Raw genomic sequence first — 27,955 nt, 5'->3', positions numbered from 1 at the left:
CCCAGCTCACACCCCCTGGAGTCCCCCTGCCCACCCTTGCCGTCCAGAGTCTCAGTTTTCTCACCTGTAAAATGGGATGGCTGTGCCTACCCCAAGCTCAGTTAGGGGTTAAGCGCCTGGTGAAAACTTGACTCTCAATGAACAGAGACTGCTCTTATGGAGGGGGCGTGGTGTATGGAGACAAGGCCACAGTGGCATGTGGCTTTCCTGTCCCCAAAGTGGGGAGAGATGGTTCTTTTTGAAGTTGGCTCCTGTCTAAGGGGGGACCCTGCTTGGGGTCCACCAAACTCGGAGGGCAGGGGACAGTCGTGTTTGTGGCTGTCTCGGAGTTTGTTTCTGTGGTCACTCAACACTCAGGGATGGACAGAGGGGCCTGGCCCGGGCAGAGGGTCCTCACAATGTCACCAGGCCAGGTCTGCTGCCTACTGCCAGCTCTGCGTCCGTCATGGATACTGTGGCAGTTCTCCACAGAGGTGGTGACAATGGTGCGGTTATGTAGAGAGTGACAGGGGCTGAGTTTGAGGCTCAGGCTGTAGGCACATGCTTGAGTGAGGCCTGGGGGCTGGGGTACCTCATTTAAACTCAGCTCCTGCTTGGGCCACCACCACCTATCAGGTAAGGGCAGGGCAGGCTGCTGGAGGGGGCCAGGCCCAGGATGTTCTCCTGGGGCGATGGGCCGGTGCAGGCGGGCATCCGGAAGGGCTGCCTCCTCTGGGGTCCAGCTCTTCCTTAGGATGTGGGTGACCCTGGGGTATTTCTGGGCAGTCACAGCCCTGTGACCTCAGCACTGTGTGGCCTTGGGCCAGTCACTCAACCTCTCTGAGACTCAGCTCCACATAGGTGAAACCTCACTCTGGGGAGACCAGGTGATGGGGTATGGAAGCCAAGAGCTGAGGGGTGATGAGGGTGCCACGTGGGAGTCGGGAGCACCTGGGTCTGGCTGGTGGGGGGTGGGTGTGGCTTCGAAGGGGCGGGGCGGGGGTTGCCTCTCCCGCTGGAAAGCTCTGAGGCAGGGAGCTGCCCTTGTTTCTTACCCTCTCCGGCCCCGGGTGGAGTGGGTGCAGCCCAGGCTCTCAGCAGGTGCCTGCCAGGTGCAGGCCTCAGTCAGAGCTCTGCAGTCCTGAGCCTGGGGCCCTGGAGCTTCTGAGGACCCCAAACCCCTCCCTGATCCCATGGCCCTCTCTGTGCCTCTGTTTCTTAATCTGTAGGCGGGCATTACTGTGGTGTCCCCTCCTGAGGGCCACATGTGGGTGACTGGAGCGCTGGGTGAGGGTCAGTCCCCAGGGAGCACCACTCAAGGCTGACCCTGGGGCAGGGGTCACTGTGGACCATTTGGCGGGACCTGGAGTTCGGCGAAGCTCATGGAAGACAAGGCAGCCCCCAGCCTCTCGGTCATGTGCTGCTGCCTGCCCACGTCCTCGTCCTGCGCCTGGCCCCACTGGGAGCCGGCTCACCGGCGTTAATGTCTGCGAGGTGCCAGCTCAGGGCTGGGCATGCCCGGGCCTTAGGGTGAAGGTGTCGCTGGGGGACAGGGCACAGGGAGGGCATTCCAGCCGGGCGTGGTCTGTCCTGCACGGGGACAGGTGCGCTTGGGGACTTGAGGGCTGAGAGGCCCCCAGGAATGGGCTTTTGCCGCCCTGGGGGTCCCTCTCTCTGGCTGATGCACCCGTGCTGGCAGTGGTTCTTGAACTTGGTGGCCCACCGCTCTCTGCCTGCTGCCCACGGGGCCTAGCTGAAGGCAGATGCTGCCTGACACAACCCGCCCCCCGTCCCCTCCACCGGGCCCTCCCCAGATCGACTCAGGCTGGGGTGGGGGGAGGGGCGTCAAGGGCCGGCGTGTTACTCCCTCCCCGCGCCCGAGAAAGGCTGGCCCCAGGGTGGAAGCTGTGGCTCTTGGGCTCTTGGGGTATGGGCCAGCTCAGGGCAGGAGGGAGGTCACAGTCCTCCCCTGGGCAATTTCTTTGCATTCTAGCACATTCTCCAGGAAGCCAGCCTATGCTCCTCTCACAAAGGGGTTGCTTCTCCCTCACGCTGGGTAGCTTTACATGCGCCGGTACCCGGGCTCACGCACACACTCACACACGTGAACACACACGAATGCACAGATGCTCACAGATGCCTTCACCTGTGTGTGAGCTTGGGCTGGGCCGTGGGTGCTGTGGTCTCCTGCAGGGGGTGGTCAAGGTCATGGCTGAGCGGAGCCAGATCCCCCGCCCAACCTTTGGCCCTCAGCCTCACCCCTGGTCTCATTTCAGTTGATGGGCTGAGTCACCGGGTCCCGCTGGCCTGAGGCTTGAGGAGCCTGGAGTCGGCCCTCTCGGTGGTTGGCCCTGAAGGACTGCCCGACTGTCAACCGGCCACCTGCAGTCACTGCCCTTGAGCATGTCCACCCATTCGCCATCCTCCCTGTTCTCCACCTTCCCCAGGTCAAGGGCTCATGGGTGGAATAGCATCCCCCCAAATTCATGTCCACCTGGAGCCTCAGGATGGGACCTTGTTTGTAAACAGGGCATTTGGAGCTGTAATAAGTTAAGATGAAGCCATCCTGGATTAAGGTGGCCTAATTCTATGGCTGGGGTCCTTACAAGAGAGCAGGGGGAGATTCAGGAGAGAGGAGGACGTCCCATGCCACATGACAGTGGAGGCAAAGCTGGGCTGATGCAGCCACGAGCCAAGGAAGGCCTGGGGCCTCCAAAAGCTGGGAGAGGCGGGAAGCGTTGTGCCCCGGGACCTCTGGAGGGAGTGTGGCCCTCGTGCAGGACGTCTGGCCTCTAGAACATCAGACACTCCATGTGCATTAAGGCCCCAGTTTGTGGCACGTTGCGATAGCAGCCCCAGGACACTCCTGCAGGGCGGCTCTGAGCCCCACGGGGCCTCGTCTGGGGCTGAGCCTGCCTCTGCCTTCATGCCAGCCTCCATCTCCTCTGTGTAAACTGGGACAGCCCTACCCACCTGGACATGTCTTTGGAGGAAAGCAAGGTAACACGTGTGCAGGCGCCTCAGAACACGCGAGTTCACTGGACCGCAGTGATAGGAAGGCAGCTGTGGCCCAGGACAGTAGCCCTCATCTGGGCACCTTGGGGCCTCGCTCTCGGCCTCCAGCTGCCTCTTGCAGAGGAGCCAGCACCAGCAGGACAGGCGGCCCGTGGCCTCCCCTCCCCCGGCAGAGGAAGCCGGCAGAGGAAATGAGGGCAGCGGACGCCGGGCCAGAGCCAGCTCCCAGGCAGCCTGTCTGGCCTGTTGCAGCAGGCAGCGTCCACGCCGGGTCCCTGCCTTCCTCTACCAGGGTCAGCCTGGGGGGCAGGGGCCAGGGTGCCCTGGGGTCAGGGAAGGTCTGCTGAGGGTGACTCTGGAGTTAGACCAGCAGTTGGAGCCGCGCGGGAGCGGCCGCCAGAGCTAGGTATGTGGGGGTTTCTGGGAGGGTGTGGGCTCTCCCACTGCCAGCCCTGGGGCCAGGCATGAGCGGACAGGGGCTCGTACTCACGAGGTCCCCAGCCCCTGCTCTGGCTCTGCCAGAGGAAGTGGCAAGACAGGAATGGGCAGGGCCAGGGCAGTGGGTGGTTCTGGGCAGCCTGGGGGTCACTCGCCGCAGAGGGTGTGTGCGGTGAGGCAGCAGGATGCGGGCCGGCATCTGGAGGCTGGGGCGGGTCCCCGGTCGCATCTCACGGTGGGATGTGGCAGGCGGTCGCTTGTAGAGGGATGTGTGGTGACTGTGTGATGGGCTGGTTCCTGTCTGCGTGGAGCTGCCTGTAATCCCGGGCAGGTGGTTTGGCTCCACTTGCTGTGAGGCCCACCTGGCTGTCCGGGCACCCCCCTGGGAAGAAGGAATCCCACTTTCGGGGGACGCCGCCCGCACAGGGTGCTCATAGGAACGAGTCTGGCGGGTCGCGCTCGGCCTCATGCCCGAGGTCACTCCTTGTTGACAGCAAAACGGCAGGTTCTCTGCCCAGCCGTCCACAGACACTGCCTTCTGCCCGGCTCCAGGCATCCTAACGCCGTCTCTTCCCTCTCTTTCTGACAGCTTTATCGAGATATGATTCACGTACCGTGTGATTCATCCATTTCAAGTGTATACTTCAGCGCTTTTTAGTGTATGTACAGAAGCGTACAGCCATCACCACAATTTCAGAACACTTTTGTCCCCCTCGTGAAAGCCGCACACCCACCGGCAGCCCCTCGTGTGCTTCCTGTCTCTGGAGATCGCCTGTCTGGACATTTCCTACCTGCAGGCGTGCAGCTCAGGGTCGTCTGTGTCTCTCTCCGTGGGCCCTCCGTTTTCTATCACGGGAACGTAGGGAACGGGCCTGGGTCTGGGGGCCGCTTTCGTGGGTGCTGAGGGCTGGGCCACCACACACAGGCCCCTGCCCAGCACTCAGCACTGAGGCCCTGCTCCTGCAGTGCCACAGCCTGACTCACCTTTTCCGCTGCCTGACGCCTTGGGTGCCTTTCTGGGGGCTTGTTGGCCATTTGAAGTCGTCTTCTGGGATTCCCTGTGTGAGCCAGGCCTGCCCGGCTGTGGGTGGTATTTATATGTTCTGGAACTGAGCCCTTGGTCAGAGGTGTGCGTCAGGGCTGGTGCTTTCGCATCTTAGCCGTCTCACTGGTCTGGGGTCGGGTATGCAGGCACCGCTGGGGCGAGTCTTTCCCGACCCCGTGCTCAGTGGCGTCAGGTTGGTGGCTTGAGATGGGCTGTGGTGGGAGAATTTGTGCCCCAGGAGCCTGCAAAGCCTCCACATCAGAAACCTCCTTCGTCTCTTTTTTCAAGAGAGCTGGTTGTTAAGCATTACCAGCAAACCAGGGGTGTAGGCCAGCTTGTTAATCCCAGGAAGCCGCCTGGAATCCTTTTGGCATGAGGCAGGCATCCTCAAGAGGCAGTTTCTGGCCCCTGGGGATGAATGACCCAGAGGGATGGTCGTGCTCCCTCTTGGGGCCACTCAGCCCCGGAGGGAGCCCCTGGGTGGGACCTGCTCAGGGAGGGCGGGGCCAGGGCTTGGACAGTCCTGACCCTGGCTGAGGCCGCACCTGACCTGAGCCCTGCCCCTGCTGCCGTGCTTCCCCGGCTCGCCTCACCCCACTCTCTGCCCGCACTGGGTTCCAGACAGAAACTTGGAGGCCAGGATGGCAGGAAGTTTTGGGTTTGGGCTGCCCTCCCGCCCCTCAGCAGCTGGTGCTGGAGTGGGAGCCAGTGCATCGGATTTTGCTTTATTTTTCCTTCTTGTGATGGGCGGCCCTGCAAGTCCTGTCTGAAACTGACTGGCTGCAGCGCTTCCTGGGTCTAGCCGTGCATCTGTAGGTTTCCTCCTGGGTGGGTCTGAGCCTGGCTGCCTCCGGCCTCTGCACAGCTGCTCCCCCGCCCATGCTTGTGAGAGGGACTCATTCATCCAGCTCAGTACCCTCGGGGCGACCCCGTGCCCAGCGGGTGTCAGGGCAGGGTCCTCAGATGAACAGGATGGGCAGGTCCCGTCCTCCAGAGGGGGTCACCCTCAAGTCCCTGCAGGGAGTGGGGGCCGAGGGATGTGCAAGTCGTGGAGGGACTGGCGGACGGAGGCCGGGGGCCGAGTGGGAGGCCGTTAGTGCAGGGGAGACGGTGTCAGTGGGAGCGGCCCCGGGAACGGAGAGCGGGGACTGTAGTGCCCGTGTTTCCCTGTTCTCACCCAGACACCCCCCACCCAACCACCCCTGCTGTGTCCCTTGGGCTGCTCAGCCACCAGGGATTGGGGGGCCAGGGCTGAGGACATCCTGGGTGCCCACCCTGCCCCAGGACTAGCCTTGGGGGTGGGTCCTGGGGCTCCTGGGAAAGAGTCAAGGGGCCTCTGTTGGTGGTGACCAGGCCGGCCTTGTCACATGCCAGCAGAAGGGATGTCACTCATTGGTGCTGAGCTCGTGGCACTTGCTTCTGTTGCTGCTCCGCACGGTGACTGTGCTTATGTCCAGTGCTGGTCCTGGCCCGAGGGGGACCGGGCTGGGTGTCCAAACCCATACTGCCAGCATGTGCTTCTGGAAGCGCATATGAGAGCATGTCTCCTGGTGTGAGAGGTGTGAGTGCGTGCACGTGGGTGGGTGTGATGTGTGTGCTGGGAGCGTGTGAGTGTGAGCATGTGTGCAGTGGTCTGAGTGCGGGTGAGGATGTGGGGGGAGTGTGTGGGAGGGAGTGGGTGAGCGCACGTGTAAACATATGAGTGCACCTGTGTGAGGACGTGGGGACGTGTATGTGAGTGTGTCCCCTGTCTGGTTCTCAGTGGGGAGGCCCAGGCCCCTGGCTCTCCCCTGCCCCGGGCGGTGAGAGCCCTCGGGTTCCCCTCTTAGGCTCTACGTGATGGTGTAGTTCCTGACCCCCTGTGGACAGCAGGAGGGGGGCTGACACCCCCCTCCGACCACGCCGACCGTCCAGCCACCCACCAAGGGTCTGCGGTCCGGGGTCGGGGAAAGAACCCTCCTGTGTAGGCGGCTGCTGTGACCCATGTGTCCGTGGGGGCCTTGGTGGGGGGGCCTCCCAGCTGCTTGTTTGTGTCTGCGGACTTTGCCGGGTCTAGGTCCATCACTTCAGGTTGATACTTAAGCCGGCAGAATGGCTGCGGCCACTTAGCCGCCGGACACTTGAGCTTCCCTCCCCCGGAGGCAGCGCCCTCCACCTTCCAGCCCTCCCCTCAGTCCTTGGGGTGCGAGACTGTCCAGGATGCCTGCTTGCCCGCCCCTTTCCCCCGGTGCTGTCCTCGGCCCCATGCGGCCCCAACGCCGTCTGTACTCCACCCCGCAGGTGGCATCCACACCTGTCTCTGTACGTTAGGACATCCAGACTGCGGGTGAAGAGGTTTGGAAGGTTCTGGGGTGGGGGCGGTGGGGCGCAGCCTCCCCACCCAGGCGCGTCTCGGACCCCTCTCACCTGCTGGGGTGGAGCCTGGGCGGCTGCGGAGGTGGGGTGGCTGCACCCCCGCCCGGAGCTGCGTTCCGAGGTGGTCAGGGTGAGCCTGGTGGGGGTGGTGGGCTGGGACTGAGAGCCGTCCGTGACTGCCCCCGACCCAGTGCCACCTCTTGGGATGGGGGCATCCTGCAGCTGCGGCCTTCATCCTGGGAGGCCCACGGGGAGGTGGGTGTGCCGGGGCCCAAGCGCCCCGTGCGTCCGAGCAATCAGGGCTCTGATTTCAGTCGCCAGCGTCCTTTCATTTCTCTACTTGACCTCAGAGATTTGGGGGAGGAGTGAGGACATGGATGGGGTGGGCCTGGGTCCTGCCTGGGAGGCACCACACAAGTCCAGTGACCTGCTTCCCTTCCTCTGCTGAGAGGTTTCTGTTTCTCTCGGGGGGAACTTCCATGTCTGGGCCTTTGGGCAAACATTTGCCAAGAAACTCTGCCCCACGGACCCCCAGCGCTGGGTCCACCTTCCGGATGGTTCATGGGGGTATGAATGCCCCTCCTACTTGCCCTCTGTCGTGGGAAGCCCCAGACTCTTGCCACTTGCCTCATCTGGAGGCTGGGAGGTGGGAGTATCAGGGACAGATGATGGGCCCCTGGAGGCCTGGGCACGCAGAGCTCTGCCCCTTGTGCTGTCCGCTCACCTCGGCCTCGTAACTCAGAGACGCCCGCCCAGGTTGCACAGCTTCTTCCTGCACAAGATCCTGTTTGCATCAGCGGGCGGGCTTGTGGGGCAGGGGCATTGGTGCCAGGATGCCCTCCGATGCCCTGCCAGGGCCCCGCCCCAGGCCTGCTGGTGACTCCAGGTGTGAGCCCCCGTCGGCTGCATCCGCACCAGGCAGGCCGGCTGGGGCGCTGGGAATACCAGGGGGCGTGGCTGTCTCGCTCGGAGCCACGCTCACTGCCTGGGCTGGGCGGGGCCCCTCGGAGGGCCTGGTTGCCCCCACTGGAACCGCAGGCCAGTGGAGGCTGAGCCGCTGTTCTGTGTCCTCATGTGGTGCCGTGGCGCCGTGGGCTTCGGTGTGAGCCACGGGAGCAGCTCCTCAGGGCCTCAGAGCCTGTGGCCGGCCCTGGACTAGGTGCGTTACGAGGTGGGGGTACGCAGGCGGGGGTGCCAGGTGCCCAGAACAGCAGCTTTGGCTATACCTGGGGCGGATGACCCCATGGGGGGATTCGAGGCTGCTCGGCCACAGGGGGATCTGAGACCTCCCCTCCTTCCACAGGGGAACAAGTTGGGGGCCAGGAAGGGTGCTGGGCCCTGGTGGTAGGTGGGCACGGTGGACGAGTGGACGGGGTCCTGGCCTGTGTGTTGTCCTGAGTAGCAGGAGTGGGGCCGTGCTCCACCTGACTTCCGACAGTAGGATGGAACATCCAGTGAACTTCAAGGGCCAGACGGGGCTGTAGCAGGGAGTCAGTTGGTGCTCTGGCCTCGGAGCCACGGCCCTTGGCAGAGATGCTGGTCGAGGAGTGGGCTCCCCGTGGTGTCTGGCCGCGATGCGGGGTCGCCCAGGACCCTCATTGTTGTGGAAGTGGCCTTTGTTCCAGGAGGGTTTGGGCAGCGCCCCAAGGGAGTGGGTGAAAGATGAGGCTGTGGGCGTCTGGTGCAGATCGGAAAGGGGCTCTTGGGGGGAGCAGTGAGCCAGCCAGGGGCACATTGGGGGTGCCCGCCCATGGGGGCCGGCAGGGTTGGCACACCCCTGACTCGGTCTCCACGGGTGTCAGACCGCTTACTTAACATCTTTTTAAATTGAGGTGAAATTCATATAATGTGAATTTAACCCCTTTAAAGTGTATGGGTCAGTGGCATTTAGTACATTCACAGTGTTGTGCGGCTACCACCTCTCTAGTTCCAGAGCCTTTTCATCACCCCAAAAAGAAGCCCTGTGCCACTACAGTCCCCCTCCCGGCCCCTGTCCCCTGGACCCGCCTGTTCTGGACACCCCATAGGGATGGACCACGCAGTGCCGTGGAGGGGCCGTCGGACTCGCCCACGGCTTCTCCACCAGCCGCGCGGGGGCTCCTCTTTTTTCTACATCCTCACCAACACTGGTTATTTTCTGCTTTAAAGATCATGGCCGTCCTAGTGGCTCAGATGGCTCACTTATTCTTCAGAGCGGCTGCTGAGCCAGGCGGCAGCATGCGGCCCCTCCCAGCAGACTGGGAGACCGAGGCACTGGGCCTTGAGGCTGGAGGGGGCTGACTGGAAGTGCTTCCTGAGTGCCGTGTGTCTCAGGCTCCTGGGGATGTTGGGACGGGGCCAGGCCGAGGGGCCAGCGAGGATGAAGGCGCAGCGGGGGAATGGCCAGCAGTGGGTAGGCAGGCAGGTAGAGGGCTCGGAGGGGGCTCGTGGGTGGCGCTTTTGGAAGATGGCTTCAGTCCCGGGTGAGGAGCCGCCTGGAAGCCACAGACCCCTGAGGAGGTTGGGCAGGGTCCGGGCCATGGGGTGGAGCTCAGTAGCCTCAGCGGGGCTGGACGTGGGGAGGGGGCAAGAGGAATCCAGAGGCAGTTGGGGTCTCCCACTTGGGGAGGGGTGGGAGGGATCCAGGGAGCGGGTTTGCCTTGAGGGGGACGTGGACTCCATGCTGGGTTTGGTTTGAGATGCTCCAGGACACCCAAGGGAAGGGCCAGAACCAGGTGGATATCGGGGTCTGGGGCCCCAGAAGAAGCTGGGGACCAGGGTAGGAGCTGGGGCCCTGATGGGGTCAGGAGGGGATGTAGGCCAAGCCTGGGTCCACTTGGGGAGGAGGATGGCATCTAGCCCAGGACAGTGAAGGCAGCGACTGAGGAGGTGGAGGGTGCAGGGGCCACCCCGGGACCCAGAATGAGGCACAACCTGCTGTCCTTCCTGCACTCTGGCCGCGAGATGTGGCCAAAGACAGAGCCCCTCAGAGTGGGTCCACTGACCTGAGGATGGCTGGAATCACTGATCCTTCTCTTGGCCGATCCAGGCCACCTCCACCTTCCATCTCTGTGTCCCCATTGTTTCCCTGGGGAAACCTTACTGACCTCCAGCCATGTGGCTCCCCCAGGTGGGGTTTGAGTGTGGGGTGGGGGCAGACAGAGACCTGTGGAGACCCAGGACCCTGTGACGCCAGGACAGATTCTGGGCTCCATTCTGTTTATGGTGAGGCTGTTGGGGTCTTTAAAGATGAGAGTGATGGGGTTAGGTGTGGGTGATAGTTAAATAAAATATTAAATAAAAGTATACACATCTGATTCTAGACGTAGTACATGCTTATTGTAGAAAATATGAAAACTGCAGACAACGAGAAGGTATTAACTACCCAGAATTCTCCCACCCAAGACAATCACTGTTCACATTTTGAGATGTTTTCTTCCAGTTTTTTTTTTTTTTTAACATGGTTGTGATCAGGATTTATAAACAATTTCATGTCCTGCCTCTTGTTCTCAAATTTACTGAGGCATAATAGAAATAGACTAAACTGTGCATGTTGAAAGTGTTGGGCTTGATGGGTTTGGTGTACAGATATGTCAAAACTCATGAAGTATATATATTTGGGAGACCCCATGAACCCTTGACTCCGTAGTCAAATAACAAGCGTTTGCTTTGAGCCCAACCGTTTCCTTGTGTATCCACTTTTTAAAATTAGCATAAAGTTGATATTCCCTCATTTATTTAACACATCTTCTTAAATTCACTCTCTATGGCTTCCTTTGCAAATATACTATTGTTTTTACGGAATCCTTTTATTGTGATTATGTAGGCTGGTTTTTACTCTTATAAACACCACTGCAGGGAACATCTCTGTGTGAAGCGATTCCTGCCTGTGGCATTAACTTGCTCCTTCCTTTGTTTTTAGTCTGGATTTGTGTGCCATTCAGGCTGCTCTCTCGCTTGATATTCTCAGACCAGGAATCACTAGGCCTGGGAGTTGGCAGGTCTCCCAGGCCCTGCAAGCACATCTCCAAATCGCTTTCCAGAGGCTGCTCCGACTTACACCCACCAGAGCGCCTGGGCAGCTGGTCCTGGTGTGTGGGCTTCGGCCAGACACCAGCTTCTAAGAATTCACGTGGCCGAGAAGCAGACATCGGGTGTGACATTTCATTTCTTTTATTATGGACGAGGCTGCACATTTTCCTGTGGGTTAGTCAAATTGTATTTCCTTGATTGTGGGCTGTGTGTTGTTTGCTTGTTTCTGTTTTGGGGTCTTAATGTATTTTTTTAGTTTTTGCTGATTGTGTGCCCCCAAAAGTAGTCACATCAGTCCCTGATAAATTTTCTGTCATCATTCGTCCTGGTTTGTTGTTTCCTTTTAATTTGGGGCTTTTATAGAACATACGTTTTTATGTGGCCAAACCCATTGATCTTTCATGATTCCTTCCGTTGCTTTTAGCTTAAAAATCCCTCTCCATTGAGAAGCCTGATATTTATCTGTTTTCTTCTCAGATGCTATAATTTGACTCACTGATGTCAATCTGAAGGTATTCTGGTGTGTGGTCTGAGGCAAGACCACACGGGGCCGGGCATTCTGTGCGGGGTCTTCCGCTGAGGCCGGACCTGGCTCTGGGCTGTGATTCTGCTCCTCACCTGTTGGCCCATCTCTGCTGCAGAACCATATGGTTTTAATGATTGTAGCTTTTGGATATGTTAAGAGTTAGGCAAGATCCCTCTCTCTGCACTTTTTCTAGTTTCTCTTGTTTAGAGCTTCATCCGCTACAAGGCCATGGGTCTTGTTGATGGGTGCTTGGGAGGGGGTGAGGGAGTTGGGTGACCCAAGTTGTGTGACAGCCCCCTCATGGACACCACTCACCTGACCTCACCCCCACTCATTGGCGGAACAAGTCATTCCTTTTACAAGAAGCCCAGCCTGGCACCTGGTTCTGTCCAGAACTGCTCCCTCCCCGCCTCACAGCTCCCCCGACAAATGGTCCATCCCCCTCCTCCCGCCAGCCCCTCGGAGCCCTCCCTGGAGACTGACTGAGGCCAGGACCAGAGAGCACCAGCACCGAGGGTGGTTCACCAGAGGGATCTGCTGGGTACCGATGTCCACCCCCTTTGGGGAGAGCACAGGATCCATGTCACCCCTCCCGTGTCACCTGCAGGGCCAGGCCCCCCAAAACTGGAGCCCCTTGTGAAGGGCCCTGAGACCTCCAGGGTGGGCCATGGGGGATCTGTCCCCAAGGGACACCCAGGTCCTGGCCCTGCAGCCTCCACCCCAGCTTAAACCAGCACCCCTCCCCCCTCCCCTTCCATGTCCATCCACTGAGGGCCATGGGTGGTGTGGCTCGTGCCCAGACCCTGACGCTGGACCCCACTCCTGCCCCCTGCTTACCCGCCCTCCCAGCAGGATCGGGCTGGTCCTGGAGAACTGGATAGGACCTGTCACGTGGCGGGTGTTACAGTCGTGTACTCGGGGGATAGGGTGGGGGCAGTGTCCCAGAGCCAGCACCTGGCAGGTTTTATGGGGGACTGTGGGATGTCCAGGAGGCAAGGAGGCCTTGGGGACATGGGACTCTAGCTCTGTGGGGTCTGCAAGGAGGGTCTTCTGGCCCACCTGTCTCCCTTGGGTTCCCTACCCCAGTTGCAGGTCCCTGAGGTGATCTGGGGGACAGCAGAGAAGGTGTGGGAGTGGGGAATCCTCAAAGAATGTGTTGAACTTGAAAAGGAAGCAGGAAAAGCAGGAAGGGAGAAGGGGGAGGAAGGGGGGAGGGGGAGGGAAAGGAGGGGTGGGGACCCATTGGTGGACCCGGTGTCCCTGCCTCGGGAGATGGTGCCTGGCTGCAGCTGTGTTGGGGGCTGTCACCCTGAAATGGCCTGCAGTCAGACCCCCACGCGTGCCTGGCTGAGTGGAGGTGGGGTGGGGCCAGAGAAGGGTGGTTCCAGGCGGGAAGCTGGGTGGTAGGGGTGAGATCTGTCCCGTGAGGCTGGGGGCGGGCTCTGTTTGCTCATCATGAACTGGAAAGTGGCCCCTCCTGGCAGGGAAAGCATCCACGGGAGACCCTCGGGACACAGCAGGTGCCCAGCAAGCGTGAGTTACTATTCCTAAACGTGGCCATGCAGTTTTACAGAACGCTGTGCCTCCTTGGAATGGCTGCTCACAGCTGGTGAGCAGTGCTCAGGCCACCGGGCTGGCGAGGAGGGCAGGGTCCCGTTCAAGCAGCAGAATTGGGCCGATGGAGGCCATAGGCCTGCTGGGTCAGGGGGGGGAGCTGGTCGTCTCTGTCTTGTTTTCTCTGTTGCTTCTGCAGTAGATAGAATTATTATTTTAAGAAGTATCTAACGAAACAGGGTCCACCATCAGTCATCCCCACAGGAGGGCGCCACAGAGGCGGGACCTCAGACAGAGGAGCGGCCAGGAACATGGGGTGGTTCTGGTCTACCTGCTGCTCCGGCTCGGATGCTGCGTGGGTTTGGGGGTGTTGTAGGAGCTGGTGGGTGTCAGAGGTGAGCTGCTGAGCATTTGCTGCCCTGGGGTGTGCATACCCCTGGGTCACTGAACTTCGGGCGGGAAGATGGGACAGGTGCCTCTCGGCGCCGCACATACCACCTTTGTTGTGATGGTTAACAGGCGTTTGTATTGTATGAACATGTCGGCTTTTACAACCTGCGTTTTCACATAAGGGAGCTGGACTCTCAGTCCCTTCCCGTGTGAATTCATCTGATTAAAGTAGAGCCTTAATCACAACAAGAAAGAGCTCCTCTTACGCCAGAAACGTGACCCCTGCTGGTGGGGGACGGAGGAGCGGGCTGGCCGCTGCTCTCAGGGAGCCCCCCCGAGGGACCCCCCCACCCCACCCTGTGAGGTTTCCTTCCAGAATCCCCGGCCCAGCCCCTGCCTCTTCCAGCCCCGTAGGCTGCGGTGGCCCCTTGAGGGGTTTGGGCCCAGGGTTTGCCCTGTGTGCTCTCAGCCACCCACAGGCACTGCTTCTCCTTGTGATGTCACCACCCTGTTCCCAGTGTCCTGGCTCCCTGGCCCCAGTTCTGCCCACAGAGTGGGCATGGGGCACTGGGGAGGGCAGGGAGGGGTCCTGGCCGGGGGCCCCAGGCTCCTGTCTGTAGCTTCCTCACCCCAGCCCTTTGTTTGGGTGAAGACAGGCAGGCTATGTGCCTGCCAGGTGACCCTGGCTGTGGGTGCCCCCCAAGGCGAAAAGGGCCTTGGGGAGTGAGCCCTACAACGGTGGAGAGCTGTGTGCCGACGCCCACGGTCACTTGGCAGGAACCTAGCCCGTGGCTGAGACGCTACCCATCCCCCTCCCGGTGAAGGACCACTCTGGCCACCTGCCCCTGCTTAAGGAGGCTCTGATGGGGGCCACCTGCCCCTGCTTAAGGAGGCTCTGATGGGGGCCACCTGCCCCTGCTTAAGGCAGCTCATATTGAGGCCACCCACCCCTGCCCAGGGCGGCTCGGATGGAGGAAGCTTGCAGAGCGGCTCCGGGGACGCAGGCTGCTGGGGGTCGGAGACGAGGCTCCAGGGACTGAGGAGCTCACCCCCTGTGGGGCACACGGGACACATGGGGAGTGAACAGACCCCGGAGACCCTGGAAGGCGGGGCCCAGAGTTCAGAAGGAGGCAGGTGTAAGCTGAAGCAGTGGGAGCCTCACCACACCCCGTGGAGGCCACACCCATGAGTGCCCTGCCCCCGCCTTGATGCCCCCGAAGCTTGGACACGCCGGGAGGAGGCCTGCATGGCCCCAGGGCAGACCTGGACGATGAAATGGACCCTAAGAGAGAACTTCCAGCACTCAGCAGTCCTGCCTGCCCTGCCGTGTGTGGTGAGCCAGCCCTCCCCCATCCCAGCTGGACCGAGATTGGCGAAGTGGGGCCTGAAGGGGCTCTGGGATCTGGGTGCCTGCGGGGGCTACGTTTCCTGCCTGGAGGTGAGCAAGTGCGGGGGCGGGGGGCTCACTGAATGGGGTACATCCAAGGGCTTGGGCTGCAGGGCCACGCTTGGCCACTCCTAGGTGACTCCCGGTGGTCTGAACTTCACCTGGGTCTGCGGGTTATTTTTATAATCTTGGCGGGCCCTCTGGGCAGGAAGGAGCAGGTGGTGAGCGACCAGCCTGTGGCCTCGCTGCGAGACCAGCCTCTGCCCCTGTTCCTCCTCTCCTCGCCCTCCGCTCAGCCAGCAGGAGGCCTGGAGCACCTTTTAGCCCACCCTTCACCCCTTCCCCGGGGCTGAACTGAAGTGGGAAAGGGCGGGGGGTGGGGTCTTGTGGTAGGGGGTCTGTGGTGTGTGCCAGGCCTAGCTGACATCTTGGGCTGGTGTTCCTCTATTGCACACTCGGTGTGGGGTGGCCCCATTTCCAGATGGGGAAGCTGAGGCTCAGGGTCCCACAGCTGGTGAGTGGTGGAGCGAGGCCCTGAGCCCCCTCCCAGCCTGGCCTGGAGCTGCCCCAGCCCAGCCTGGGGAGGGTGAGCAGGTAGCTTCTTCCCACCACGACCAGGAGCCCACTGATGGGGGGCACATGGTCACAGAGACCGGTGCCAGCACTTGCCCACTGATTGTATACAGGCACGCCAGGTGCCCATCTCCTGTGGGGAGGACCACAGGGCCAGGTACAAGGGAGGCTTCTTGGCAGGGGGGTGGTCTTCCTCTGCTTAGCAGCTCCCCTCACCTCTGGCCCCGGCACCCTCCCTTCCTGGAGCTGCACTGGGCAGCCCAGCCTGCAGCCCTTGACTATGAGCTGACCTGGGAGCTGCTGCCCCCGCCAGGGCCCTCCGAGGCGGTGCCCGTCCATGCGCGGCCACTGTGCTCTGTGGGGCTGGGCAGTAGCTGTGGGTGCCATGAGGGTCTGGCCTTCCCTTCTGCTTTGGGGGCAGGGTCTGGGGGCAGGGATGGAACCTCTGGTGACAGTGCTGCAGAAATGGGTCCCGGAGGCATTGGGTGGACAGAAACACCCGTGGAGGCCTAGGGTCCCCCGAGTGGGGCCCAGGCCAGGCACGGCCAGCCAGCAGGGCAGTGCCTCAGGGGACCCTCCTGTCACAGGGTGTTAGCTGAGGCCATGTGCCAGGATGCTGGTGGGTCCCAAGTGCAGTAGCCCCAAGCTTGGACCCCTGGGTGGCATGCACCCCTCTGAGCCAGCTACCAGCCCCACAAGCAGGGCGTTTGTTCCCCACATCCAGGGGCCTGGTGCCTGGTACCCAGCCCTGCAGCCCCCAGACCTTGGCTTCAGTCCTGGAGCCCCTCATGGTTACAGAAGGGGGCTGGCATGGTGATGTGTGTGCTGGGCTTCATGGCCATGTCCAGGGGCTGGTGTTCTGATCCTTTCTCACCTGCCCAGTGTCTTCAGGAAGGCTCTCCCCGCTGAACCCTTGGACATAAAACGGCCAGAGAGTGCCACCTGGTGGGCGGTGAGGACCCCCCCCCCCCACCGACCTATGTGTCACTGCCAAGCTGCCCCTGTGTCGCTGTGGTCACAACTCAAGTGGGCTCTGCGAGAGCCAGGACCCAGCTGGCCTGCCCTCCCGCGGGCCGTATAGTTGTCCCCCAGGCCAAGGGTGGAGTGGCAGGCGTCTGGGCTTGGGGTCCGGTTGGAAGTGGGTCTTCCCATGCTCCCCGTGCTGGGCTCGCATGGGGCTGACAGTCACGCTAGGATGAGTGGCCACAGCAAGGTGAAGGGCTTGGAGTTTGGGAGCAAAGCTGTGGCTGGGTGCTTTCTGCTGCAGAGTTGAATGGCCTGAGGTTTGTTTGAATGGGTTTTTCATTTCTGAAACAAACAACAAAGCCATTTGCAACTTTTGTCTTCCTGGGCACTCGTGGTGTCGTTCTGGTGTGTGAGTGGCCTGGCACTGGGGGGATGGTTTCGGGGTCACCGCTGCCAGGCCCCCTCAGTGGACAGAGCATGGAAGGACATGTGTGCAGGTGCCCGAGCACAGACACACAGGTCAGTGCCTGTCTGTGCGCTATAGGTGTGCCAGGTGTTCATGCCATGGGGTCGTGCGGACACCGCCACCCGCTGCGGGCACCTCCTGCTCTTCTTGCTCCCCGTCCTGCACTGGCTCCAGTATGTTGCTTATTTGCTTTGCGGAACCAAATCCCCACCTGAGGCTGCTCTGCCCCCTCCTCGTGGCCCCACTGCCCCAGCGTCAAACCTGATGGGCCCTCTGCGCCCTTTGTGGTCCTGGCGCTGTTCTCTTTCCTCCGTCAGTCAACACAGGCTTATTGGGGTTTCCAGGCCTTGGGTGTTCCTCTAGCCCTTGACACAGAGAGCATCCTTGGGCTGTCACACCTCTCACTGAGGTTGTCACAAGAATGAAACGAGGTGCTGACCCCTCTTGCCCTCTGGGAAGAGGTGGGGCGTGAATGGGACCCCATATGGGCCTCCCAGACTGTTAGTGGGCGCCAATCCCAAGGGCACAAGCGGGACCTTCCCCGTAGGCATCTTTGGTGGGTGGTGGAGGAGCAGGGAGCCGGGAGCCAGGAGTCAGGAGTGGGTCTACTCAGGCCCCCAGGCACCAGCCTGTCAGTGTTTGGGTGCATCCATAACTTCCTCGAGCCTCAATTTTCTTACCTCTAAAGTGAGCATGATGATACCTCATGAGCAGGCTTGTCGGGGGGACTGGAAGAGAGGGTATGTGTTTGGGCACGCATAGTGTGTGTGCCCCCGTGTGTGTGTTCGTTCATTCTGTGTTGATACAACAGGTGTCTCTGCCAGACACTGGTCTGTTTCAGGAGTTCACGGCCAGCAGGGCCCAGGCTGTAGGCGCCGGCCTGCGGGCACAGAGAAGGGCTCCGGGAGCCAGAGCTGGAGATGCTGAGGGCGTTGGTGGCTCCCTCCTGGGGGTGGCCAGGGTGCAGGACTTGAGTGAGTGATGCCTATGTGTGGGCAGGGGGTGAGCGGCCCCTGTGCGGCCTTGGGATCTGGGGGTGACACTGGAAGGGACAGGTCCATCTGACACCAAGGGACTGTTGGAACCCTCCTTCTCCCACCAGGATCATCCTCTGACCGCGGAGGGCAGGGCATGGGCTCCCTGGGGACCGAGAGCAGTCTCCTAGCTTCTGACACAGACCTCAGTGTCCTTATCTGCAGAGTGGTTCTGAGGGTGACACTTCTGTCACCTGCTGTAGTCTCGGGGAGCGGGGCAGGTTTCAACTGTTCCAGCATTGGTGGGGCTCCAGAAACTGACATGTTTTGTAGATTAGAAAATTCAAGTCCACAGCCTCTCAGAGCCACTTCTGGCTCTGCCCATCTGTTTGGTCTTCTCCCCATCCCCGCAGATCCACCTTCAGGGACGTGGGCATTGGATGGTGGGGGAGGCCCACTCAGGGCCCCGCCCGCCACCTTCCTCTGCTGCTGAGTCAAGCACATCATGCTGAATGACCACCCACCCTCAGCCCAGTTCTGTGACCAGGGCCTGCCAGGGGGTTGGGAGGGGACCCACAGGAGGGCCGCACCCCAGGACTAGCATCAAGGAGGCTGAGGGCGGAGGCTGAGGCTGGGCCACCTGAGGTTGTCCTGCCCGACAGCAGCCTGTGCAGCCCAGAGGGGCAGGTGGGTGATGGGCCTGGTGCCTGCTGCCTTCTTCCAGGCTCTGGGACCATCCAGGAGAGGGAGATGCAGGAATGCGCATGCAGGCAGAGGTGGTGGGAGGGGAGCCTGCTGAATGCCCATGAGTTGCCATGGCAACAGCACATCCTTGGGGGCTTTCATGGCTTCCTGGGGGTGCGGCAGCCAGGGCTGCTCAGCACCCTGCAAGTACATGCTATTTGGGTGGGAGAGCCCATTGGGGGTGTGATGCTTACCCAGTGGGTGCCCCCCCATCCGCCACACACACACCCAAAACCTGGCCTGTGGAGGCCCCTGTGAAAGTATCTGCTCGCAACCCCACGGGACTGGGGGATACAGCCAGAGTTCCAAGGTCTCTTCCAAGGGCAGGCTGAGCTGGTTTCCCCTGCCATGGTGACCCTGCCCTCCTGGGCCGTCAGCCTTGCCTCTCTTCCCTGTGTGTAGGTATCTGGAATGAGCTCGGAGACTTGAGTAGGAGTCCAGGCCGCACTTGCCATTGTTCCAGCCTCTTGGGCTCACACTGCCTCCAGGAAGTCTTCCTAGATACCCCATTAGCCAGCAGCTCTGGCTTCCCATGTGGGCGCAGAATGCCCGGGAGCAGAAGCACATCAGTCAGAGGTCAGCTGTGCCACGTTGGGCAGGCTCCTCACCCTCGCTGAGCCTGCATTTCCTCCTGTCCAGTGGAGACAGGCATGGCAGCCACCTCAGTGCCAGTTAGGACCCGGTGAGGCACTGCTGAGACCTGCTCTGACCTGAGGGACCAGTGATGGCAGGTGTGCTGGGTGGGATGATGGGGTCCTGAGGAATCAGCCGTTGGGAGCTGGGGTGCTGGGATGCTCAGTGGGCAGAGGAGCTGGGGACAGGCAGGAAACCTCCAGGGGCCGAAGGGAGGACGGGCAGAAAGTCCTTGGGAAAGGGGCGTGCACTGGAGCCGGTATTGTGGGACAGGAGGGCAGGCCAGGGGTGGAACTGCCAGCCCAGCGTTTAGGGGACCCCGGCTGGCTCCACCACACTGTCCTGCGGGCACCAGATGGGCCGAGCTTCCCCAAAGCCCTGGCTCAGCAGGGGAGTGGGGGCAGCTTGGAGCCCTGATTTGGGGGCCGTGCTTGTGTGTTGGAGGGCCACGTTGTGCTGTCCTGGGCACCACAGGTTCCCTATCTGGTGAGGGTGAGCCATGAGGGGCTCACATGGACCAGGTGCTGCAGAAGGGGGCACCCCGCTGTCCTCAGGACAGAAACAGCACCGGGGGTCCCTTGGTGGGCCTTCAGTAAGAGGGTGACTTGGAAACACCAGGCTGCATGGAGGAACTCTGCTGCCTGACCTTGGGGACGGTGACATCCCTGTCCTCAGAGGTTGGACGGGTCCCGGCCCTGACCCCCAGCTGCCTGGAGCCTGGCATGTGGCCAGTGGCCAGCAGCCAGGTCCTCAATCTCTCCCACTTAGTGGGGCCCTGGTCCGCCTCCCAGCACCCCCCATCCCGGGTCTCACAGCCTTTACCAGTGCCATCCCATAGCTATGGCAACGATGACAGCCCCCGGGGCCCGCTCCAGAGGGGTGAGTGGGCTGGCCAGTCTGAGAGAGACGTGGGAGAGGGTCCCCATAGCCCCAAGACCCTGAGCTCATGAGGGATGTCCACGAACCCCCAGAAGTGGGAGCTGAGCAGGCCTCGCCAGCTCTGCCAGACCCTTGTCCCTTGGCAAGGCCAGTGTGGCACCCAGGCGCCGGCCATGGACTGCAGGCTTGGGCCACCGTGGCCACCCCGTGTGTCCACCTGCCCTGGGCCCGGCGGCTGTGCCTCCAAGTGTGGGGTCTTGGAGCAAGGGTAAGGGTGCTGAGGCTCAGACCGCAATGAATCGGGGGGCCTCGGAGCCCGGCATGGGGATCCGGCTGGCCCCGGAGTGTGCCTGGGGGACTGGGTGCAGATGGGGGCCGGATCGCAGAGCTGCCATGTAACTGCTCTCTCCCTCGGCAGACGGCGCCCCGCTCAGCGAGCTCTCCTGGTCGTCCTCCCTGTCTGTGGTGGCCGTGTCCTTCTCCGGGCTCTTCACCGTCATCGCCCTCATGCTGGCCTGCCTGTGCTGTAAGAAGGGTGGCATCGGGTTCAAGGTGAGGGCTGGGGGTCGGGGGAGGCTGTGGACGAGATCCTGAGGGCTGGCCCTCTGGTGTCCACTCGGCACTGGGCTTCCTTCCCTCCTAGGGCCCTCTGGGGACCATAGAGGCCGGGACCCCACAGTCCCTCCTCTGGGGGCGGCTGATGGGAGAGGCCTAGGGGCTGTGAGGGACCCCTCCCACTGCCTCCCCCATTTTGGGTCCCCCTGTGGGGGGCATGGCCTCACGCTGTCATGTCCCAGCTCAGGGTCAGGCCTCTGTGTGCGGTGCACCCCGGGACGGTGAGGATGGGCCTCAAGGGGGCCATGGGGGCTCCTGAGCCGCTGTGTGAGGGGTCTCTATGCCCAGGGGGTCCTTGAATCCTTGCTTGTTCGAATCAGCAAAGGGAAACCAAAGCTGCCCAGACACGCTTCCCGGCATCAAAAGCACGTCTCTGGCTGGGGTCACCTTACTTTGGGTGTCTTCTGCCCCACGAGGAAAGGATTGTGTGCCACATAGGAATCAGCGCGGTAGGACAGCAGGAGTAATCATTACTGTTCACGGAGCATCAGCTAGACGCTGGGCCCGCCTTCTCTCTAGCCGCCCTGGCAGGGCTAATCTCCCGGGGTCATCCTGGGCTGGATTCCAGGGCTGAGGTGCCCCTCCTAAGGATGGTGGCCGAGGGGCATCCCCTGGGGCGCTGTTCCCCAATCCTAGAAGCGCCCATGGCTGCTGCCTACCTTTAGCTGCAGCTCTGAGCATGGAGGACCAGGAGAAAAAGCTGGGAACTGAGGGGCCCAACCAGAGCCACCCCCCCCGCCCCCTCGCCCTGTGGGCTGAGTTCTGCCGACTTAGCACATAGCACCGCCTGTGGTCATTCTCCCGCCCACTTGGCTGCCCCGCCCTTGGCTGGAGGTCAGATTCCCAGGCCTGGCGAGGTCAGGAGGGGAGGGGCTGTCCTGTGGCCCAGCACAGCACCCCGACACCCCAGTCGTCTCCATACTAAGTGACCCACATTGCAGCCGGGGTCACCCCCATTTTAGAGAAACAGTGCCCTCCCCCTCCCCCTGGTATGTCTCATCACAGAGGGGGCCGGGGGAGCTGGCATCTGCCCGGCACTTGCCTTTTACAAAGGTGTCTTTGCCACATTTCACGGCAGGGCCATCCAGAGCCCTCTGAGGGGGGAGCTGGTGGAGCTCAAGGCCTGGGCAGCAGGGCCATGGCCCTGGGAGCCTCGGGTCCGCATCCAAGCCCCTGCCTGGGTATCCTCATGCCTAGCCCTGTCTCCCTGGCCTGCAGGCACACAGTGGGCTGGGCCAGGCAATGCTGGCATTTTCCTGGAGGATCCTGGGGCCAGAGAAGCAAGCGGGAGGGGGAAGGGAAGGGAAAGGGGATGGGAAGGGGGGAAGGGAAGGGGGAAGGGGAGGGGGGAAGGGAAGGGGGATGGGAAGGGGGGAAGGGAAGGGAAGGGGGATGGGAAGGGGGAAGGGGAGGGGAAGGGAGGGGGAGGGGGAAGGGGGGGCCTGGGCTGGGCCTTGAGGCTATTGTATGTCAGCCCCTTCTCAGGATGCTGTGAGAACAAGGCCCCAAACAAGGGCCAGTTCGGCCCCCTCCTACCCGTGCCCTCCTCACCTCCTGGGAACATGGTGCCCGGAACATTCCACCACCAGTGCGCCTCAGTGGGAGGGCCTGCCTGCATAGCGGGCTCCCGCCTGGGCTCTGGGGGGCCAGTGCTGGGCTCTCCCACCTGGAGCTGTGCTGGGAGAAGGGGCTGGGCAGCGATGCTCACACTGTCCTATCTGATCACCCGCTCTGCTGGCTCCATCCGGTGGGCCTCCAGGTGGCACCGTCAGGTAACAGGCTGGGGCCAGGGCCAGACCCCGAGGTGGGTGGGAGGGTGGGCGTCTGTGCCTCTGCAGAGCCGCAGCTGGGATTACAGGGTGAGGGGGCCCAAGGGTAGTCTCCCGGGCCCTGGAGAGGGTGAGTCCCTGCAGGCCTTGTCCCCAGTGGCTCTGTCATCTCTGGGTACAGGCTGGGACCGGCCTGCAGGGACACCCCAGAGGGCTCTCAGCCTCCCTGTTGCAGCCGAGGACATCGAGGCCTGGAGAAAGGAGGGGCCTCGGGTCACAGCGCCGGGCAGGGAACCTAGGCCTCGTGGCTCCCAGTCCAGCCGCCTGGCCACAGGGGCGGCCCCGCTGCAGCTGCTTGCAAGTCCCTCGACCCTCGGCCTCTGTTTCCCCACCTGGCAGCGGTCTGTCCTGGTCAGGCAGGCCCACGGCGCTAGTACTGTGGTTCTGCTTGTGGCCCAGGGCTCCTGAGAGACTTGGCCGTGGCTCAGGAATGTGAGGTGGCTTCCTCAGACAGACGAAGGGGCAGCTGAAGTTCAAAATAGCTGGGCCAGGTGGGGCCCAGCCCGGTGCCCAGGGCCAGGCTCTTAAGGAGCCCAGGGAGCGGACGGATGCCCACCCTCCTGGGTCGAGGTCCAGGGGCCCTGCAGGCAGATGGCCGCGGTAGGTGGTGCTGCCAGCTACCACCTGCCTGGGGTTGAAGCTGGGGGGTGGGCTCTCAGGAATGCTCCTTGTCCGGGAGGAGCAGGGGCACTTAGTTGCCTGTCCACTGGGTCAGGGTGGGTGGGATGATGGAGCCCCTGTCCTGGATTCCCCAGCCACGACCCTGAAGCAACTGACCATGGGGTACCCCCGCCCAGGGCGAAGGCTACTGGGAGGTGGGGTGGCTGAGAGGAGTGGAGGGCTGACTCTGGATGGGCAGGGGCAGCTGGCCTCCAGCCCTACCCCGCCCCCCGCCAGTGTGGGCCCGGTGCTGCCCACCCTGGCCTGAGCCTGGTAGACGTGGATGTGGGTGGGCTGAGGCTGGGTGAGGCGTGGCTGCCCTGGGGCTCACGGCCCCCACCCTTGAGGCTCTGCCCGTGGGAGGTGAATCCCCACTCCCCAACCAACATAAACCAAACCCCGCCCTCCTGGGGCAGCTGGTGCCCCTGCGGAGGGGGCAGTCTAGGAGTGGGGTCTGTTCTCTGCCCTGAGGAGCGAGGAGGTGGGTGGAGGGGGCAGCTGGCAGGGCTGCTGGTGGGAGCGGGGCCCCGGGAAGAAAGGGGCCTTTCAGAGCTGGCCTGTACCCCTTGTTCTCTCCCTGCCCTGCCCCCTGTCCCCTGTCCCTCCCCCTTCTGGGGAGCCCTGGAGCTCACCGCGTGTGTCACCCGTTTGGCCCAGGAGTTTGAGAATGCTGAGGGGGAAGAGTACGCGGCTGACTTCTCGGCACAGGGCTCCCCGGCAGCAGCAGCTCAGAACGGGCCCGACGTGTACGTCCTGCCACTCACCGAGGTCTCCCTGCCTATGGCCAAGCAGCCCGGGCGTTCAGGTGAGTGAGCCCCCAGGTGGGCCCAGGTGGTGGGTGTAGGGTGTGGCTCGGGGGTCAGTGCTCCCGGGGAGGGGGGGCAAGGGGCTGGTGTGTGCCCCCTTTTGCTGGGACCTGGGGCGCTATGAGCAGGCTTGGGCCAGCTGGGGCTACTGTGCAAAGGGGGCGGGGGTTGCTCCCTCTGGTCCTGGGGTGGGCACCTATGTGCTGGGAGGAGGGGCTTCTCTGCGGCCCCTGGGATGCTGGACCCCGTACATGGGCTCTGTGGTGCCCAGGAGCAGAGCCCACCCACTGGGGGGGAGGGGCTCTTTGGGGCTCCTTCTGTGGGTGGAGCCTTTTGCTCAGGACCCTGGGGTGGGGGAAGGAGGGGCCTGGGTCCCCCCAGTGCATGCAGGTTGCAGGTACAGGTGCAGGCGGGGCCTCTTCCTGTGGCTTCCTTGCCATGTCTCCCACTTGCCCCATCCCGTGGTCCCCCCACCAGGCTGGCAACCCACATGGCAGATGCAGGGCCCACACTCCAGAGGTTAAAGGTCAGTGGCCAAGCTGGGCTTTGAACCCACATCTGCCTGATTCAGTACTGCAAGAACCCCCCAGTTGTGTCTGGAGGCTGGTGGGGGGAGTCCCTGGCCCCAGGCCCCCTCCCTGGCAGCTCCTAGGTCAGGCCTGTGCCCACCCCCAGCTCCTCCAGGCGCCCTGAGTAGGGTGTCAGGCCCAGGGGGGGGCTCTGTTGGCACCAGGGCCTGTGATGAGTAGGCCTGGCCCACCTGCTTGTGTTCCGGACCCTGCTGGTCCTGACCACGATAATGCCCATCCCGAAGCCCAGACCTTGTCATGGGCTGGGGGCCTCCAAGGCACTGGGCTGGGCCCAGCCCCCCGGCCCCATGACTGTCACTCCCCACCCCCCTGCAGGTGTCTCCTGGAGGAGACCTCACCAGTTAGGCAGGAATTTCAGGTGCCGGGGCTCCTCTGTCGAGTGGCCCGAAGGAACACCCCATAAAATCTTGAAGGTGGGGTCTCTGCTATAGGAGGCCCCCCCAACCTTCCTGGGTGACCATGGGAGCCTCTGAGCCTGTGCTGACGGTGCTGGACGCTAGGAGCCGTTGCGGAGCAAGGGACCCCCCCAGGGGACACTGTACCCCTGGCCTGGGCCTGTCACCTGCCCCTGGCAGTGTGTGTGCTTGGGACCCCAAGGAATCTTTGAGACCCAGTGTCTTCCACCGCTTAAGGGACTGTCCCTGGGGATGAGGGGGACAGGGACCCAGGAGGGGGCAGTGATTGCATGCTTTTTTCCATTTTTTAGCTCTGTTCTGTTCTTTATAGGGTACCCTGCTTCTGGGGAGGGGGAGGGATTTGGGTGATGCTGGGAGGGCAGACCACCTGGAGGTCAAGGATTAAAAACCTGGGCAGCAAGTACTACCCCTCTAAACTGTGGGGGAAGATGGCCCAGCCTTCAGGCTCCCCAGCCTGGCTCTGTAGGTGCTGCCCCTTGGGTGCGGACCCCAGAACCCCTGGACCCGGCCTGCCATGCCTCCTGCAGCTGCCAGGAGAACTTTCCTGTTGGCTGGCAGTCAGCATGCTCACCTCCATCACTGCCCCACTGTCCAGACTGCTGAGCCTGCTTGGGGAGACCCCAGGCTGGAGGTGGGGGGCAGCAGGCTGGACCTCAGGGGGAGGAGCCCCGGGACTCAGGGCCCCAGTGGGACCCCTTACCCCCAATTCTGCTCAGCATCAAGGTCAACATTCCCTAGGGTCTCCAGTCCCTGGGAGCAGCCCCTCACCTTGGAGTCTACTGGCTGCCAGGCTCAGCCTGTCCCCTGGGCCCTCTGGGCAGTTGGCGTGGGAGCAGAATTCGGGGAATCCCTTGGGGCACAGGCGGGGTGTGGGTGGGCTCAGCAGCTCTGGCCCTTCCTCTGGGGCCCTCACTGACCCTTCCTGCCTGCTGACCTCACCCAGCCCAGCCTGCAGGAGAATGGGCCCAGTGTGTTCCGTACAGGGCTGTGCCAAGCAGCCCCCAACAAAGGAGCCTTTGGCGTGCCTGGCGCTGGAATGCCATCCTGCGGCAGGGGTGAGGGGACGGGCCACTCCACTGCCCTCCTCCCCATGGCCTCCGCCCCAGCCACATTGCCTGCCCAGCATTGCCTGTGCGCTGGTCTCGGCTCCAGGCCCTGCTGTTTCCAGCCTGGCTTGTCCCTGTAGCTTGGGGCACAGCCTTCCCAGACCCACTCAGAAGGATGCATGGATGCGGCTTGCAGGTCCACAGCTCCCCTGGGCAGCAGGTGCCCTGCTCCTGATGGCAGCTCCCATCAGGAGGGAGCAGGGGGCTCTGGGTGGCTCCCCGGAACAGGCCATGCAGGCAGACCCTCTGGGGGCCAGGCGAGAGAAGATGGGGGCGATGATGGAGGCTGAGCTGGCATCTCTGAGCCCCCTGCCCTGTTACAGTGCAGCTGCTCAAGTCCACAGATCTGGGCCGGCACAGCCTCCTGTACCTGGAGGAGATTGGCCACGGCTGGTTTGGGAAGGTGAGTTGCCGTCCCGGGGGTCGGTGGGGATGGGGGAGGGACTGGTAGCGTGGTCCGCTCTTTTGCCTGGCAGGTGGAGAGGGTGGGTTGGAGACCTGCTTCTCCTAGAAACCTCCCCAGCCCTGGGGTCCCCTCTCAAGGCGCACTCTACTGGGCCCCTCCCTGGGGACCTCAGGGTCCGGCAGCCTCTTCTCTGCAGATCGTGGTATCATGCTGGCAGGTGCCTCTGATTGGGCAGGGATGGGGAGCAGCATCTTGGTCCTGGCTTCTCCCTGACCACCAGCCTGGGTGGGACAGTGAGTTGAGTCCATCTTCCTCACTGCAGACCCCCAGAGCTCTGAGAACAGCTGGGGACCTTAGGGGAGGCAGACACAAAAGACGGAGTATTACAGCCAGGAGGGCGCGCTCTCCCAGGAGCGGTCCAGAACCCATTTTGCAGATGAGTACACTGAGGCACAGAAACAGACTGCTTTGGCTGGAAGAGCAAGGTTGGGGGCGGAGCTTGGGGACGGTGGAGTCCGCCCACCTGCTGACGCCTGCCCCGCAGGTATTCCTCGGGGAGGTGAACTCGGGCATCAGCAGCACCCAGGTGGTGGTGAAGGAGCTGAAGGCGAGCGCCAGCGTGCAGGAGCAGATGCAGTTCCTGGAGGAGGCGCAGCCCTACAGGTGGGTGGCATCTGGGGACAGGCTCAGCCGGAGGGGGTGGGCCACTGGCCGGGAGGTGGGGACGCGGGCCCTGTAGACAAAGGCAAGCTCTGTGCTGCCCCGCTCCTGCCCTGCCCTGAGTGCGAGTCAGGGGGGCAGCCTCTTGGCTCCCGCAGGGCCCTGCAGCACAGCAACCTGCTCCAGTGCCTGGCCCAGTGCGCCGAGGTGACGCCCTACCTGTTGGTGATGGAGTTCTGCCCGATGGTGAGTCGCCCGCTCCCTGGTCCTCCAGCCCCTGCCCTGCGCTTCTGGAAGGTGGGCCTGGCCTTCCTGCTGAGCCGGGGACCCCTCACCCCCACCCTCTGGGCCTCACATCCCCCCCAAAGTGGGGTCCAGGTGGCTCTGCACCACTACCTCCCAGAGGCGGCCCGGGGGAGGAAGGTGGTCCCCCCTCAGAGACGGCGGCTGTCCGGGTTGGGATTCCACTGTACCCTGGGGGAGGGGGGGCTTCCCCATCTGCCTGTGCTGCTCCGAGTCATGGCGGTTTTCCTGAGAGGCACCCCGGCCGGCTCGGGAGGCTCACGGCCCTTGCGTCTGGTCCACGGCCTCGCTCGTACTTTGGTCTTGGGTCCCCCGCCACACACACACACATCTGAGCCGCTTGCCGACAGGGAGGCGGCCTCCACAGACGTGGGCCCCCCTGGACCATCTAGTTTCTGGACTCCTGGCGTAGCCTCCCAGGGCTTCCCCAGGATGCCTGGGCCCTGCCCGGAGCTGAGCGGCGTCAGCAGGTCATCAGCAGGTCAAGGAGTTGCCAGAGGACGCTCTGGCCACCGGCTCTGGGTTCCACCCAGGCTCAGCATCACGGCTCCTGTGGCCTGTCTGCTGCCCACCAGCTGAGAGGTGGCGAGCATCTGGGCCCCAGTGGTCTGTATGCGGGATGTGACCCT

General features: G+C 62.6%; 1 protein-coding gene across 9 annotated transcripts in view; it reads left to right on the top strand.

The window, feature by feature from the left end:
- AATK (apoptosis associated tyrosine kinase) overlaps window positions 1–27,955 on the top strand; it is a 38,978-nt gene that overhangs the window by 2,262 nt on the left and 8,761 nt on the right. For 3 of the 9 annotated variants that reach the window (XM_082440930.1, XM_082440927.1, XM_082440928.1), the window contains exons 2-7: window positions 20,354–20,461; window positions 23,697–23,844; window positions 24,323–24,371; window positions 26,281–26,360; window positions 26,908–27,026; window positions 27,182–27,269. In XM_082440930.1, the coding sequence (XP_082297056.1) occupies window positions 20,354–20,461; window positions 23,697–23,844; window positions 24,323–24,371; window positions 26,281–26,360; window positions 26,908–27,026; window positions 27,182–27,269 (592 nt within the window). Of the gene's footprint in view, window positions 1–3,250; window positions 3,401–18,828; window positions 19,106–20,353; window positions 20,488–22,025; window positions 22,323–23,696; window positions 23,845–24,322; window positions 24,372–26,280; window positions 26,361–26,907; window positions 27,027–27,181; window positions 27,270–27,955 lie in introns of those variants that run through there. The other 6 variants (XM_082440932.1, XM_082440929.1, XM_082440934.1 and 3 more) reach the window with 6 other exon arrangements.

The sequence above is a fragment of the Balaenoptera physalus genome (assembly GCF_965194825.1).
Source record: "Balaenoptera physalus genome assembly, chromosome: 20".
Lineage (NCBI taxonomy): Eukaryota > Metazoa > Chordata > Mammalia > Artiodactyla > Balaenopteridae > Balaenoptera > Balaenoptera physalus.
This window is presented reverse-complemented; position numbering and strand designations above follow the sequence as displayed.